Below are 16,601 nucleotides of genomic sequence, written 5' to 3' on the forward strand. Positions count from 1 at the left end.
ACTCATATTTCTCCAGTAAAAGCACAGGCTTGTATTATTTTACAGCTGTGCTTGTGCAAAGACATGGAGCTCTGCCTTCTTTTGGTCTTCATCCCTCAGCTGCTGAAGCAGCAGGAGGATGGAAGTGCTGAAGCCTGGGAGGGAAGCTGGGAGGGCAAGGCAGGGAGAACATCAGAGTTCTGCTGATGTAGGGGTGGATCCTGAGGGCTTGCGGGGGGCTGCTGGCAGTCAGAGCAAAATTCTGGTGCTGTTGTCATGTAGGAAACAGAAGCTGCAGCAGCCAAAATGGTGTGGGGATGAGTGTGATGAAAAGACCTTATTGGAATTACTCAAAATTATCACCAGAGTTGGTGCTGGGGCCAGGTTTACAGCACCAGCTTGGCTGAGTGGTGGTTGAGGAGGTGTTTCTGTGGAGGGTGTTTTTTGTGTGGGCAGGCAAAGCCTGTGGTGGGTGATGATTTCCTGCAGTGGGAAGCTCCTCACACAGGGGGAGAGGAGTGGGTGCCACAGGGCCCTGTGACTGAGCTGTGCCATGTCACTCGTCCTGGTGGCACCATGCGTGCTCTGGCTGCTTCCTGCACGCTCCATCCCTATCATCCCAACACCGTGATGTGCCAGGGCTGCTGTGCTGCCCTAGGGTGCTGTAATTTACCTGTGAGGCTGTCCCCTCATCAGGACAACGTCCAGGTGTTTGGAGTCTGGGGAAAGGCAGAACAAATGTCAGAGCAGGTCAGTGGCCTGACCAGGGGACACGAGTGACACCAGAGCCTCTGCCCAGAGCACCAACAGCACAGGCTGGATGTTTTATTACACTGCTGGCCATGACAGAGCAGGAAGACTTTTTAGAGGCCAAAACTTAGAAAATAATTGGCAGACAAGTAAAACATACAGAACAAAGGACATAATTCTTAAAAATAATCTTCAATTAAAATGCAGAATTCAGCCAAGTCCCGTATTGGCTGGTGGGTAATGCTACTCGTTACCATGGCTTGGTGTAGCTGTGCTTCCTGCCACTTGGAGGCTGTTTTATGACATTCTATATATATGTGTATCACATCCAATTTTAGGGGCTGGGGGGAGGGAGATTTATTACTCAGTCTCAAAATCTATCACATTTTCTCTTGAAGCTCTTTAAACATGGTGAGGGGGTTAGTAGTGCAGTTGATGCATTTAATTACTTGAGCTGTAAATAACCATCTTTATGTCATTGGGTCCAAATGGTGCATTTTTTGTTGTTTTTATTTAATATTGCAGAATCAGTTTTTGTCATCACTTTTTTTTTTTTTTAATTAAAATAAAAAACCCCAACCAAAACCCAACAAAACCCAACCAAGCAGCCAAATTGTTTTAACCAACCAAATGGTGGGAGTGGACAGACCTCAAGTGATTACCTTTCCTCTGTGCCAGTGGAGCAGCTCTGCAGCACAAGAAGGCTAAAGGTACCTGGGAATGGCAGCAGGCAAGGGAGAGCAGCAGGTGGCTGGTTTATCTAATAAGGGTGTAAAGAACATTTTTAGTTTGGGGAGTATGGGGAGAAAAATAGACCAAAAAATGCCTGGGTTCCCCTATGACAGTTTGCTTTAAGTTTTAGCAATGTTTTATTTCAAGTTTACCAAAATAAAATAAAAAATCTAATTGTAGCCCATTACTAGGATGAAGTGGGGTAACAAATTTCAGGCCAGGCACCAGCCTGTTATAAGTAACCTTTTTATTAAGCCTGGGAGGTTAATTGAAGTTGCTATTACTGAAGTGTTAATTAATGGGTTACAAAGTTACAAGAGGTAAATGTTAATTATGTCTGATTATGATATAAAGTTGTCAAGATGATGGTTGGTATTATTGCTAATGACTTTGGCTTATTTGGGATTGAGACTGGGCTGGGATCTGGTGATTGGAATATGGTGGATTAGTAAAAAATATCGGGGTTTGTAAGGGCCTGGACTGGTAGAAGAAAAGAACATTCCAGAACATGAGGTAATGAAGGGGTTATCAACACCTTAAGCGATGATTGGAAGAAGCATCCACCAATCACACGATGCCTTGAGAAAACGATTGGAACAGGATGAATGCTGTTACAGACCAATCATGGCCCGGGAAAGCGGCCAATCCCAAAGAGCATCCAAAACGGGCCAATCCAGGACTTGGGGAAGGGAATAAATCAGGGTGTGGGCTAAGAGCTGAGGTTATTTCATTGGAGAAGGGTGCTTGTGGTGTTTGTTGTTATCCTGGCTCGTAGGGTGGGGTACACAAGCTTAGCTTGGTCTCCCTTTGGCCATTGTTCACATTTAATAAACGAGCCAGACTTTTCTTCTCCATCAGAAAGTCTCGTTTATAACAAGCTGCTTAAAACCTCTCCCAATTTTGAAAAATGTTAACTCCCAGATCTGTTAAGAAATTTGAAGTGTTCTCAAACAACCTGCTTTATACCTAAAATGAAAATTTCAAGGGGGACATAGTTTTTAATTTTTAAAAAATATACAGAAACTGAATTGAGATTTTTAGTTAAAGCAGGAATTCAGGCTTATCTCCAAAGCTACCTCTGGAATTTCCATCTAGGGTGGGGTTGAGGTTTGGGAACACCAGAGGTGTTCAATATTGCAGCTGGGCCTGGTGTTGTCCTGGCCCTGTTTTTACTTGCACACGTGCACACACCCCTCATCTGTTGTGTTCTCACTGCCAAGATAGGGGGGACTTGCCAGATTGTAATGCAAACTGAACATATATATATATATATGTATATATATATATATGTATGAAGTGTATTTCTTGAAAGTTCTGTATTGTATTTTTCAATCCAGCCTCAAATTCCACCCCATCCACATGTCAGGCTGTCAGAGCCTCATGCTGTACCCCAGGATCTCGTGGCCCAATTTTAAGAGCAGGTCCTTTGGCAGTTAATCTCCATTTTCATGAAAAATAAAAAAAAAAGAGATATAGCAATGGATTAGAATTTTATTTAATTTTCAACTGAAACTCCCAAAAGCTCACTCTCAACAAATCAGCCGTAATATTATAAATGAACCTTTATTAAAGACACTTCAATGCCGTTTGTTAGACACTTCAATATCTTACATGTTTTTCAATGTACAACATTGTACCAAATTTTCTAATAAATAAATAAATTTGTACACCAAAGTAATACTTCCTCTTTCACATTGCCTCTTAGAAGCAGCAAATTCACATATTTAGTGGAAGTCATTAGGCAGTTAATTTTATTCAGAAACATTACTTTCAATGTTAACATGGCAAATATGCTTTGTATCTGCACTGGTGATGACATTTCTGCCAGCAAAATGAGCCCATTGGATCATTCCCATCTTCCCCGTGTCCCTGGTTCCATGAGTTGGTTCTGGAGCACTTTTCCTTTCAGTGAAAGGAAAACTCTGCTTGGTTTATAATTTTATAACACCCTTTTCCTTTGCTTTGAATAAACTTGGCACTCAACATAATTCACCACCTGTCTCAAAGTGCAAATGTGTCAATAGTCAGGGACTGGGACAGACAGGTACTGGCTGAATTATGCCTGGCTTCATCCAGGGGCAGCTGCTGCTCTCCCTGACCCTGAGGTCCTTCCCTTAGAGGAGGAGCTGATGGCTCCTCAAGCTAAGGCTGGGTAGGAGCAGCTTGTGATAAAACCAAGGGGCAGCTTGCAGCCACTCCCTGAAACCCCACAGGTGCAGCAGCGCTGGGGCAGCTCCCTCAGTGATGGATCTCAGGTGAAGGTGAAGCGTTTCTGCCCTTATCTCTGCTGCTTGTTCCGAACCACAGTCCTGGCAGAGGTGGATTCCCAGACTCAGCCTCAGTGGAACTGGTATTAGAGTTGCTCCTAAGGAAAAAAGTAACAACCCCACCCTCCCCCTGTGATAAACCTGCCCCAAAGTAGTCATCACCAGAGTTAGCAACCTCATGTTAGCAGAACTCAAATCACAAAGAACTGGGAGTCCTCCATCCACAGGTACCAGCAAACACCAACAGAGAGCAACCTTTCTATAAATAAAAAGTGTCATTGTGAAGTCAGAAGTGACAAAGATCTGCTTGACTGAGGTGGGCATTTCTTTATACCCCCCCATTAATAGAGGAACTTGAAAGACCACATAAAAACATTTGGGGCATTTCCATTTAAAAGTCTGTTCAACCATGAATCCACAGTTTTCCTTACAAAACAAGTTTTTCTAACTAGCCCAGAATTGCTACACAATGCAGCATAACTCACTTGAAGGTGGTATTATCATATAGAGAGTCTGGCTGTTCAGCTACAAAGTATAATATTGTGTTGCAAGGGGAAAAAAAAAAAGTATTGGATGAATTAGTGATACAGCTGTCCCCTTAGGAGTGCAGTTTAGTTTTGTTGTCAAAACAGCTCTATGGTTTCAGCCCCCACTGGAGCAGATGTGTTTTTTGGGTGTGAAGATGCATTATACTGGCAGAGGTTATTTACTCTAAGCAGGGCAAGGCTGGATTTGCTGCACACACCTCAGACAGGTAGAGCTGGGTCCCTTTGGGAGGGGAAGGGCCTGTGGTGCTCAGTGCTGTGCCAGCACACATGGCAGGTAACACCTCCTGCCATGACGTGTTTGAGAGGTGCACTCTTAGGAGACCACCCCTGGTTTACTGCACAAGTTATTTATTTTGGTAACAACTTCTTCCCAGTCAAAACAGCCTTTTCCTCTGGTTGTCTTGGGGCTCTGCACTGTTGAAGAGTTATTTAGTGCCTCCTGTGTGGTCCATGCTAAAGTCTCACACAGTCACAGTTCAAATGCAAATTGTATAAAGTTTTGAAAAATAGTGGAATTTAAGTTCTTCCACCAACAGGAAAATATCAGGTTGCTATGTAATTGCTCACTGCTTTTTTTCTTCATAAATTTGACACAGTTGAAGATCTCTGTTATTGAATGTGTTAAGTACAGTAAATTTTCAAGGGGAAGGAAATTTGTGCTGAGAAACCCAATTGAATCACAGAATGTCTTGGGTTGGAAGGGACAGAATCACAGGATTAACTAGGTTGGAAGAGACCTTTGAGATGATAAAGTCCAACCTATGACCTAACACCACTGTATCATCTAAACCATGGCTAAGTGCCAGATCCAGTCTTTTTTTAAACAGCTCCAGGGACAGTGACTCCACCACCTCCCCAGGCAGCCCATTCCAATGCCCAGTCATTTTTTGTGAAGAATTTTTTCATAATGTCCAGGCTAAATTTCCCCTGGCTTAAGGCTGTGTCCTCTTGTCCTGTCACTGGTTGCTGGGAGAAGAGCCTGACCCCCATCTGACCACAAACACCTTTCAGGAGGTTGTAGAGTGATGAGGTCTCCTCTGAGTCTCCTTTTCTCCAGGCTAAACAACCCCAGCTCCCTCAGCCGTTCCTCACAGGGTTTGTGTTCCCAGCCCCTCACCAGCCTCGTTGCCTCCTCTGGTTGCACTCAAGCGTCTCAAGGTCCTTCCCAAACTGAGGGCCCAGAACTGGACACAGCACTCGAGGTGTGGCCTCAGCAGTGCCGAGTGCAGGGGAGGAATGACCTCCCTGCTCCTGCTGGCCACACCATTCCTGATCCAGGCCAGGGGCCATTGGCCTTCTTGGCCACCTGGGCACACTGCTGGCTCATGTCCAGCTGCTGTCACCAGTACCCCCAGGGCCCTTTCTCTCTGGCCACTGTCCCCAGCCACTGTCCCCAGCCTGTAGCGCTGCTGGGGTTGCTGTGGCCAAAGTGCAGGACCCGGCACTTGGACTTGTTAAACTTCAAGTGGTTGGACTCAGCCCATCTGTCCATCCTGCCCTGACCTTAAAGGTGATGTTCCAACCCCCTACCATGGGCAGGGAAACCTTTCAGTGGTCCAGGTTGCTCAGAGGTCCATCCAGCCTGAACACCAACAGGGATGGGACATCTGCAGTTTCTTTGGCAACCTGTACCAGTGTCTCACCACCCTCACAGGGAAGAATTTCAGTTTCTTCTGTATCTAACCTAAATTTCCACTTTTTCAGTTTGAACTCATTACTCTTTGTCTCGTCCCTACAGTCCTCCTTATACTGAGGGCACCAGAACTGTGTGCAGACGCCTGGGTGGGGTCTCACCTGAGTGGAGCACAGGAGGAGAATCTGCTGCCCACAATGCTCTGGATGCAGGCCAGGACATGGTTGGATTTCTGGGCTGTGAGCACACATGGCCAGGGCATGTCCAGCCTCTGATCCACCAACAGCCCCAAGTCCCTCTCCACAGATGAGGCTGCTCCTGGTCACTTCTCCAGCCAGCCAGTACCTGGGATTGCCCCAGCCCTGGTGTACATGGTGTAAAGGAACTTCCACTGAAAATAGGACAATCCCTTTGGAACAGTCTGGCTTTTAAAATTTCTGTTTATGCATTTAAGGCACCAGAATTATTTTTCTCACAAAGTTTAACAGCAACCTGATACTGAAAACAATATTGCCAAAACTGTAAAATTTCACTCAGTTTTCCATGCACTAAAGATTAAAATAGCCTCTGTAAAAGATATATATATATTTTTTATATATATATTTATATATGAAAACTCTTATGTACAATTGTATCAAATACTTTTCTCTTTACACAATAATCCCTTGCATTTATGTGCTTCATATGCAAGTTGACTTTTGAACACTTCATACTTCTCAGGGAAGTTTTAAACTATGTACAATCAGATGACGCTCGAACAGGAGTTTGTGCCCCATACAAGCTTGTTTCTCATACCTCAGTTGGTTGCCTTTGCCAGGCCATCAGTTCAAAATTCGAGGTAGAAGTAAGTAGCCTATATACTCTGTGCAAAAAAAAAAAAAAAAAAATTAAAAAAAGTAATAGTGTGTTTGTTAATTTGCACGTGGCAGTCAGTCTGTGCTCTCAGTCCAGAGATCTGTTGGGTAGCTTGGGCTCGTGAGTGGAGTCGTGGCGTTGGGCTGTGGTGCTGTTGGGCAGGAGAGCCTGCTCCACCTCTGCTTCCCTCTGCAGATCCAGTAGTGCTGGGGTTATTTCGGGAAGCACGTTCAGTTGCTTTAATGACCCTCCTGCAGGTGAAGCTCTCACCAAATTAAGGTTGTTAAGCTTTGAAGGCTTTGCTGCTGCTTGTGAAGAGCCTGCAAAACCCCAAAGGAGCAGCGTGGTTAGGTGATGCTCAGCCTGCCAATCACTCTCACCCTCCATGACCCTGGAGATTTTTCCCAAGCTTCATAATTCTGTTCCGTGCTCAAACCAACCCCACCGCTGCCATCCACGCCTGTGAGCTAGTTGAAAAGGCTGAGGGGAGCACATGGGGCTGTGCTCCAACCCCGCTGGTGCCCCTGAGGATCAGAGGTGACCCCGAGGAAGGACATACCGTGCGTGTCTGCGAGCAGCGCGCCGGCCGTGCCCTCCAGCCTTATCCTGTCGTGGTTACTGGGGTACAGGGTCCCGTCTGTTTCCACCCTCTTGCCACTGGCAATCCCGTTGCAGGGCTGAGCATGAAGAAGGCTGGTGCCTGCACCCCTCTTCCTATGGCGCTCCTTGCTGCTCAGTGCACTGGGGTGGGTGTTTTCCACAGTCTTTAGGCTCTCGGAGTAGCACTCGGAGTCCCTGGGGTAGATGTGGACGTTCATGCTGTCTGTGCTGCTGCTGCACTCCGTGCACACCACGGGCAGCCCAAAGCCTTTGGGGCAAGAAAGGAAAATCAACAAGGGAAGATGAGCAGCTGCAAGTGCTCACCACTGGAGCACACAAATCATGGAAGGAAAGGGCAGTTCTGTGTAGTTCAGTGGGGGAATCTCTCACTAAATAAAGTGGACACTTCATGGTCTTACACAGGGCTATTACACACCCAGTTTTCAGAACTCTGTAGTCTCCATCACTAAAGGTAGTTCCAGTTAACAGCTTTAGTTAGTCAGGGATTCTTTTTCACTCCAAAGAACTTGTAGCTTTCTGGTTTTTTAAATAAACTATGTATTTCCTTTTCCAGATCTTCTAATCAGGGTAGAAATGCAAAGTGGAACTTCCCTGTAGCTGCTTTAGCTGCCTTTCTTATTTTTGTGCTGCTGCTTTACAGGGATCACCATCAGCCCACACTCTTATTTCATGATACGTTATTACTGTAGGGAACTACAGATGACCAGAATTCAAAGCAGCAAGGAATTCCTAAATGTTGAAAGTTAATTTCCTTAGTGCACTCAACAACTTTCCATTATTAAACTTTACATTAGTTTCTACTAGAGAGAAATTGTTTCATTGGCTGATTTTCTTTGTCAATGTTTCATTGGCTTGTACAATACAGTGTGAGAACAGAATGCACATCCTAAAAATAGAAAACTACGAGTGTAACAGCCAAGAAATTGGCAAAGAGCAGAGGCAGGTGTAGGGCCCAAAACAACCTTTAAATTTTGAAAATAAATTAAAAAGCTGAGCTTTGAAGTCAACAGTGCTTTTAAAAGAGCATGAAAAAATGTAACACTTTCCGTTTTGAAAGTGCTCTCATATCTTCTCATACAAAAATCATAATATTTTAGGAATATTAGGAATATTCCTAAAATATTCAATATATATCACAAAATTCCCATCAGCCAGATGATTTGCACAGGGTGGCAACTGGGAACTTTACTCTTCCTCTTTCTGACAGTTCCTCAAATTCCAGCTACCCAAGCTTGAGAGAGGATCAAAGCAAGCAGAAGAAAGTAAATTCTCTGTGCTTGCACCTGAGAATCATTCTGAACTTTTTTTTCTCTGAAGGTAACTATTTCTTGTGTTAATGCTGTCTGACTTGGAGGGTTTTGTGATCTGTACAAACACGAAATACCTTCCCAGATTAATGGGGTTTGTACCTGTCTTATCTGGAACAAGCATTCCATTGGCCATGTCCTCAGTTTTCCAAGTGTCTTTATTATAGCTGATACACAGCTTAGGCTGTCTACAACCTACAGCAGGAGCTTCAACATCTGGACACCTTCCAGCATCAGCCTGACACATCCCTGTAACAAACAAACCATCTGGGTAAAGATCACAGCCATCTGCTCACAGTTAGATGACTTGCTTGTCTTACACTAGAAAAGGGAGGAAAAATAGCAGGGGAGATAATAGATAATTTTCAGCTAACATTTAACAGAATAAATGCTGCACAATCTCAGGAGGATCTTAGTTCAGAACTCTTCTCCTTCTTAATGTGCTGTGTTTAAATAGTATAAAACCCCAACATTTAATTTCAAAGCCTGAAGGCAGGGACAGGCAATGCTAATGCATTTTCTAGTATAACTATGGGTAACTCTGCTGCCAAAAAAAAGAATCCAAAATTAGCAAAAAAACAGTCCTTAGGGCCTGACTGAGCAGTTTCTGGGGCAGTCAGCTTGTAGGAACACTTACTCCTGGGAGAGGAGAGCTCTGTGAAGTCAAACACACATCCCTGCCCTGCATAAATGCAGGAATTACATTATGAAGATCTCTCAGATAACTCAGAACAAACACAAACACAGAAGCACTCTGGGCTGAGATTTCTACCTCCCATATCAAGTTCAGATTCGGCATTACAGAATAATTAAACCATTTCTCACCGTTGCTGTCAATGTGCCCATTGGGCTGCTGGGTGTCCACTCCAATGGCCACTTCCTGGCGCTCCGAGAGAGTCCCTTGGGAGGACAAGTAGCTTGGCACATCAGGAGGCACAATAGTCTCATCTAGAGCAATGGGAACAGGGAAAAGTCAGTTCCCAGCAGGATTTTCAAAGTAAATTTGCATTTTCAAGGGGTATTTGGGACCAGATCTAGAACTGGCTATTTTCTATAGGTGCACTGGAAACTGAACTGCCTAAATATTCCTTTCCCCTCGGAAACCCCATTCCTGATTTTTCAAAGCTTAAAGCTGTGAGACAGAGTGCTGATAAAGGCACTTTGAGTATTTGCATGTGGCATGGTCAGTACATAGTAGGTGGAGTAGAACTATTTATTCAGAATAAGTAAATCCTTCTCTTTCTCCTGAAATTCAGTCCCTCCTTCAACTCAAGTCTTCTGCCCCCTGAAGTCAGGAGTAAAAGCATTCTGCAGAACAGGGTATTTGGTTATCTTAAGCAGGAAATAAGTGTTAAGCCTGTTAGCTGTCCTTAGCTTTCTCCATTTTCTATCAGGCAATTTCAGTTTCCTTTGCCACACAAAACCAAGTGAAACTCAATTATATCAGGCACGAAGCCCTGGATTTTCAGGACTATAAAAAGGAGTTATGAAAGAATCCCACTAGTACATCACACTGCTAATAATCTATCCAAGACTTCCTACCTAGCCCGTGTCTTCAAAAATCCTTTTGTACTCTATCTACAGCTAAACATAATGTAGGAAGGCTGGAAATTCCAAGCAGGCTGGGAAATTCTTAGGCTGGTTCTTTCATACTTCTGTTTTGTTCAGAGGCTGCATAAGGAGGGCAGGAGACTATTCTTACTGCAGCACTTACTTCAGCACCAAATTATCCCTTCTGAATATCAGGAGAAAGCAATAAACACTAATTTTTCCTCTAAAAAGTAGCAGATACCCCCACCCTCCCCATCAGCAGGGCAGGCTCTTATAGCCAACATGGAAAATGGATTCCAGCTTCAAAGTCTATTTTTTCAAGTTTTGACTTCAAAGTCTTTAAAAACACAGATATCCAAAAAGTAAGACAGGTTCCCAGCATCATGGACATCATCCAGACTGTCTCAAAAGTTATCATTTATGGTCATGGAAAACCAAAGTAGCAAAGCAATGGCTGGAACTACTGCCAAGTGGAAAAGACCTTCCTGAAGAGCAAGCCAAGGGGAGAAATGCAGCTCTGAACATGCTTCAGCAGCAAGTGAAAGCTGGTTCCAGCCCTGTGAGCCAAGAGAACCAGAGAGATAAGCCAGCTGCAGTTCCAGTGGATTGTGAGGCTCCCTGACGAGCAGGCTCAGCCTTGGTGGGATGTCTGCAGCACGAGAGGTTAGAGGGGGCCTCAGGACACCGGAGCTACCTGTGTTGGTGACGCTGTACTCCTCACTCTTCTTCCTGGTCTGGTAGATGATGCAGACCCAGACCAGGGAGGTGAGCACGATGCTGCAGACCACGGCGATGGTGATGATGCCCACGGTGGTGCGGTCCTTGCGGCAGCCCAGCGACTGCAGGATGCTGACGTGGCTGTGCGCGCGCTCCGTGCCCAGCGTGTTGGACATCTCACACGTGTACTTCCCCGCGTCCTCCAGGACCACGTTCCTGACGATCAGCAGCTGGTTGCCTGAGGTGAAGTGGTGCCTTTCTGTCACCACCAGGGGCTGGTCACCTTTCAGCCAGGTGATGCGGGGCGGGGGGCTCCCCGTGGCTTTGCACTGGAGAGCCACGGTCTCACCCACGGACACCACGTGATCTTCTAGTGGATGGACCAAAGATGGAGTCTCTGCAGGAGAACAAACACAGAAATTAATTCATAGGGACAGTGTAACAACAGATTTAACAGCACTGAATATTCCTCGTGTTCCTGCAGATACAGCAATGCATGAAGCAGGCACATGCTCAGGAGTGTGTCAGCTGCCCACCACAACTGATCTAACAAGCACAGTCAAGGCCTCACTTCTCACAACCAATTACTGTTAAGTTTTCCCAACAAGAAACTTCTGAGGACATGGGTCAACAGCTGACACATGAATTATTTTATAGGGCAAAAGAGATGAAGTACAATTTCCTTTTGAAGTAATTTTCCCAGACAAATAGGCTGGTTGGAGGGGCTTCCTTGGCACAAGAGAAGATGTGACTTACAGCTCCTTCTCTTACTTAACAGGTATTTTTCATTAGTGAATTACAGTGCAAAACAATGAAACAAGACTAAGCAGACCATTTGACTCTGTCTCTCTTTTATCTGCAACTGGTAAAGAGCTTGAATGGCCACCCCTCCCAGTTCCCACTTGCACTGGGCCTCCTGGGGCACCAGTGATGCCTTTTTGGCACTACCTAAAAACAGAGGCCAGAAAAAATAAGGGAATAAAAGCAGTTATATTTATTGAAGGGCCTTCAGGTACATTTAGGGCAGACAAAGCCTGCCCAGGGACTACACCCAAAAATGGATGATGGGTTTTCATACTTTCATAAGTTTGGTCCATTTCCATATTGAGGTAAGTAATTTACTTGAAGTTTGCTTCCCCACCAACTCACTTTTGTTTTCTTGGGGTCTGAGACAGTGAGGTATCCTTTATTCCCAGGCCTAGAGAGGAATTGTTTTGTCTGACCAAAATGGGAGAACAGTAGCTAACACTCCCTACTGAGTTTGGAGTTGCACACTGAAGAATTGCAGGATTACAAATACATGAAGAAGCATAAAAGCTAAGATCCTAAGGCATCTTACCCAGCACGGTGAGGGTGGCATTGGCGAGCACGGAGCCTGCAGAGTTCTGGGCTGTGCAGCTGTAGACGCCCATGTCCTCGATCTTCACGTCGGTGATGAAGAAGACGTCGTCGTCGGGCATGACGTGCATGCGGCGCTCGCGGGCCGCGGGGAAGTCGGTGCCGCCGTCCTTCTGCCACGCGATCTGGGGCGTGGGGTGGCCCTCGGCCGCGCACTCCAAGCGCGCCGTCGTCCCCGTCCGGCTCGTGATGTCGTGGGGGGTTTTGATAAAGGATGGCAGCACTGATAAAGGAGAAATGAGAAAAGGGCGTGAGCGATTCCGTGGGGAAACACCATCTTCTGGGCAGGTCTGTTTGCCTTCCCACAGAGGGGATTGAAGTGGCAATTACCCACTGGCAGGAGGATGTCCACGTGCTTTAGCAGGGTGTCTCTGAACTGCTGGGGACTGACCTTGTGTTTCTACAGAACACACCCTGTCTGCAGAGTCCATGACACCCCAAACTATAGAGCTGGGATCAAAGCTAATTTTTTCTGTGAAAACCTGGGAAAAAATCTATCTCTCCTACAGAGAACTTCCAACTGTTACATCCCTTTTCTTTGCATCCCTTTGTATTTTCATTTTCATTGGGCTAAGAATCTACCTGAGCAGCCAAAGAGCAGCAGCTCAAGCTGTTAAGAACATTCATGCTGAAGTGCTTGGCTGGATGGCAACCAACACAAAATGGTGTGTGCTCCTCACAGGGCATTTCCCAGCACCCACCGAGATACAAACAGCTGCTGTACAGAGGTTAAGAGCTCACCATCAGGAACAGACCCTTGGGAGAAACTAAGTGGATCCCAAGGAATTGTACCACGTAGGAGCTCAGGCTGAGGAAGAGGAAGCAGTTCCCACTCACCATTAACGGTGAGCCGTGCCTTGTTGGAGTAGGTGGAGCCGAAGTGGTTGGTGATGACGCACTGGTAGCGGCCCTCGTGCGCGAAGGTGACGTGCCGCAGGTGCAGGATGGTGGTGCACTCCATCACCTCCCCGTCCTTGGCCCGCACGTGGGCAAAGTTCTCAATCTCGGCGTTGTGCAGCATCTCGTTGTCCTTCTTCCAGGCAAACATCATGGGGGAGCTGCTGCTGCTGGCGGCCAGGCAGGTGAAGCGGATGTCCTTGCCCAGGACAGCCACCGTCGTCTCGGGCTGGATGATGATCTGTGGCTTGGGGAAATCGTCTGGGAGGAAACAGCGATAGTCAGTGCTGGACTCTGAGGGCAGACTAGAGCAAAGCAAGAGGTGAAATGAGAAATAAATGGTGCTCTGTAGAGCAGGTGTGCCACACACAGCTCCATTGAGTCTTTGGTTTACATGGGATTGTTGTTGCTCTGGTTCCTTCAGTGGGCTGAGATGGTCACCAAGTGACCTCAGACACCTAAAAGACAGGCAGCTCCTTCACCAACTGAATCTAGGATACTGTGGTGTGAAGAAGATATTCAGGCCATATTCAGGTTGTCCTTCCGTGTACAAACCATGCATGAAGAGCATAACTAAACTTAGAACCTCAGCTCCAGACCTGTATTGGCATGAAATAGGAGGGGAGAGGGCACAAAGGGCTGCAAGTGTCACCTCCAGGGAAAATCACCCACAGGAGGTTTTACTGAGGTGGAGATTGGTCTCTTCTTTCTCCCAGGCAATAGGACAAGAGGCAATGGCCTCAAGTTGTGCCAGGAGAGGTTTAGATCAGCTAATAAGAAACATTTCTTCCCCAAAGGGCTGTCAAGCACCAGAATGGGCTGCCCAGGGACATGGTGGAGTCGCCATCCCTGGAAGTATTCAAGAGATGTGGCACTCAGGGCCATGGTTTAGTGGTGCATCTGGCTGTAGTAAGTTAATGGTTGGATTCAAAGGTCTTAGAGGTCTTTTTCAACCTAAAGGACTCTACGCAGCCCATGCTGCCAAAGCAGAAGCAGCTGTATTTGCCTGTCACCCGACCAGGCTGGAAAGCTTTGCACACTCTCTCTCTGCCCTGAAGACTGTTGGTTTTAGCAAGGTTCCAAGCAGATTCATTTATTAGGTTTCTACAAATGGTGTAATTTAATATTTGACTAAGGTTTAATTAAACAGCCAGGCCTCTGGAACCAGGACTACTAGTGCCTGGAGGACTTGGCAGGCACCAGGAAGCAAAGCTGCTTTTGCTTTGTGATGTTGCTGTGGGGATGGAGCCTTCAGGATCTCTTCTTCCAGATGAGCACAGCAAGCCTCCCTCCCAGCCTGCTCAGACAGAGGCCACCTAGGCAGAGCATGTCACTGGGGGATCAGGAGGGACACGGGAACAAAGCTTCTGCTCTGTGTTCAGTGCAAGTCATGCATTCAGCTCAGTTAAATAGTGTTTGCAAAAGCTCATTTTTCCTTCAAACAGCCATGTGCAGCTCCACCCAGGATCCTCACTGCTTGGCTCCACTGCACAGGGTTTGGCTCCCAAACCAGGCCTTTCTTTTCCCCAAAACCTGAATGCCTCAACAGCATTGATTTGGCCTGCTCTGATGATTTGAATTTCTTTTTCTTTATGAGAAAGGCGGTAGATGTTTATGTGTGCTGGGTATTAAGTAAAGCTGCTTTGAAACCGTGGCTCAGGTGCAGAGTCAACTGCAGTATTTGGGTGGGCCTTACTGCCCCCAAAGAACCAGCTGTGGTGGAGGGATTCTCCTCTGGGTTTTGTTTTTAACTCATTGTTGTCTCCAAGAGGGAGAAAAGGTGAGTGAAGAACACAAATCCACAGAAGAGCTCTGAACACTGCAGAAGGGAAAAAATTACAGCTGCAGCCTTGATACTATCAAACTGAGAGGACTGGGGAAGTGTCTGTGCAGCCCCATCTGGAAGTGGAACAGGCCTTAGTCCCTTTTGATTTAATAGTCAGGGAGCCCTGTAAGGAATACTCTGGATGCAAGCAATGCGCTGTGTGGTTTTAGTGGGAAATAAATTGTAGCCAATGACAAATTTTTTAAATGCAGGCTTGGGCTTCCTTTGATCCCGCCGAATAACAAAACAAAACAGAAACCCTCTCATAATAACATGCTGGTACTCAAAGAAAATGTTTCCCAAGTGACTCCTACCCTTCATACAACCTCAAAACACGCAGGCGAGACTTACCACACACAAAACTCTCTGGCTGGATGGCAAAAATGCTCTTGCTTTTCAGTGACTCAGGATGGGCACAGGTGGCCACCACAAAGGACTGCAGCTCCTTCTCCACCAACCACTGGGGCAGCCACTTCAGCTGGCAGTCGCAGAGGAAGCTGTCACTGTTAATGTGGCTGCAGGGAAACAAAACCAACACGAGCCTGCTGTGAGTCCTGCACGGAGGGAAGGCTGGGAGGCTCCCAGTCCTTTCATGTTAAACACTTTCCTCCTGCCCCCCTAGCATGGGTGGAAGGAAGAAAAAAGGACTGCAGGGATGTCCTCGAGGCACTAAAAATGTTATAGATGTGACACATTTAAATAGTATTTCATCTCCATGTAGGGAAACTCCCTCCTGTACTGCAGTGACATTGCAGCACCTTGTAATTATGAACCAGCTCCCAGAGTGATCCCCAGGAACAGACAAGAAATGTCAATGAGTTCCTGCTCTGCCCCTGTGGTTTGAGCATCTTTGGTGGGGACCAAATTCAGCACTTAACTACTGACCAGAGAGAGACCCTGCCTTCCATAAGGTGACCCTGGAGTTGTGTTTACTGCTTAACAGAAGCAGTTAGAGGAGAAATGACCAAAGATATTTGTGTAAACCCCACAGAAACAGTAACTAGTCTGGAAAACAAAACACATAAACATTTCTCAGCATCCTGAGTTCCAACCCCACCACTGTAGTATTTTGATCCAATACTAGCTTAGCACCTTCTGTTAGCAAGAGTGTGAAAAAGGGATAAAGAACAAGGGGATTAATGTGGGGGTTTTTTTAATATTCTGGGCCAAATTATGGCTCAGCATAGCTCTAAGGCCAGTGAAAAACTGTAAATTTACATAAACAGGGCATTCATACTTTGGTCTGGTTTGAAAAACTCAGTCTGATCCTTGGAATTGAATGTGAGGATGCCTCAGAGACTGGGAGAATGCCCCAAAGAGAACTTCTGTCCTGTAATACTACAAGCTATGAAAGAGCAGGGTATCAAGAACACAGCAGAATTCCAACTCCAGCACTGCACTATAAGATGTGAATCTCCTGCTATTTTTCTACCTCAGGAAATCCTGAAGTTTGAAATGAGCAGGAAAGGGAAAAAGAAAGAAATTGACTGGAGAGGGAGGGAATACAGGGATTTGATTTTT

At 46.0% G+C, this 16,601-nt stretch overlaps 1 protein-coding gene across 1 annotated transcript in view; it reads right to left on the reverse strand.

Annotated features, from left to right (window-relative positions):
- Positions 1–2,936: 2,936 nt before the first annotated feature.
- The window catches only part of LRIG1 (leucine rich repeats and immunoglobulin like domains 1), a 91,118-nt gene continuing 77,453 nt past the window's right edge, over positions 2,937–16,601 (reverse strand). Inside the window, exons 12-19 of the mRNA XM_058844676.1 lie at positions 15,432–15,595; positions 13,196–13,516; positions 12,300–12,581; positions 10,938–11,357; positions 9,518–9,640; positions 8,795–8,941; positions 7,324–7,632; positions 2,937–7,084 (exon numbers count right to left, since the gene is read on the reverse strand). Coding sequence (XP_058700659.1) covers positions 6,852–7,084; positions 7,324–7,632; positions 8,795–8,941; positions 9,518–9,640; positions 10,938–11,357; positions 12,300–12,581; positions 13,196–13,516; positions 15,432–15,595 — 1,999 coding nt within the window. The 3' untranslated portion in view covers positions 2,937–6,851. The remainder of the gene's footprint in view (positions 7,085–7,323; positions 7,633–8,794; positions 8,942–9,517; positions 9,641–10,937; positions 11,358–12,299; positions 12,582–13,195; positions 13,517–15,431; positions 15,596–16,601) is intronic.

The sequence above is a fragment of the Poecile atricapillus genome, chromosome 9 (assembly GCF_030490865.1).
Source record: "Poecile atricapillus isolate bPoeAtr1 chromosome 9, bPoeAtr1.hap1, whole genome shotgun sequence".
Taxonomy (NCBI): domain Eukaryota; kingdom Metazoa; phylum Chordata; class Aves; order Passeriformes; family Paridae; genus Poecile; species Poecile atricapillus.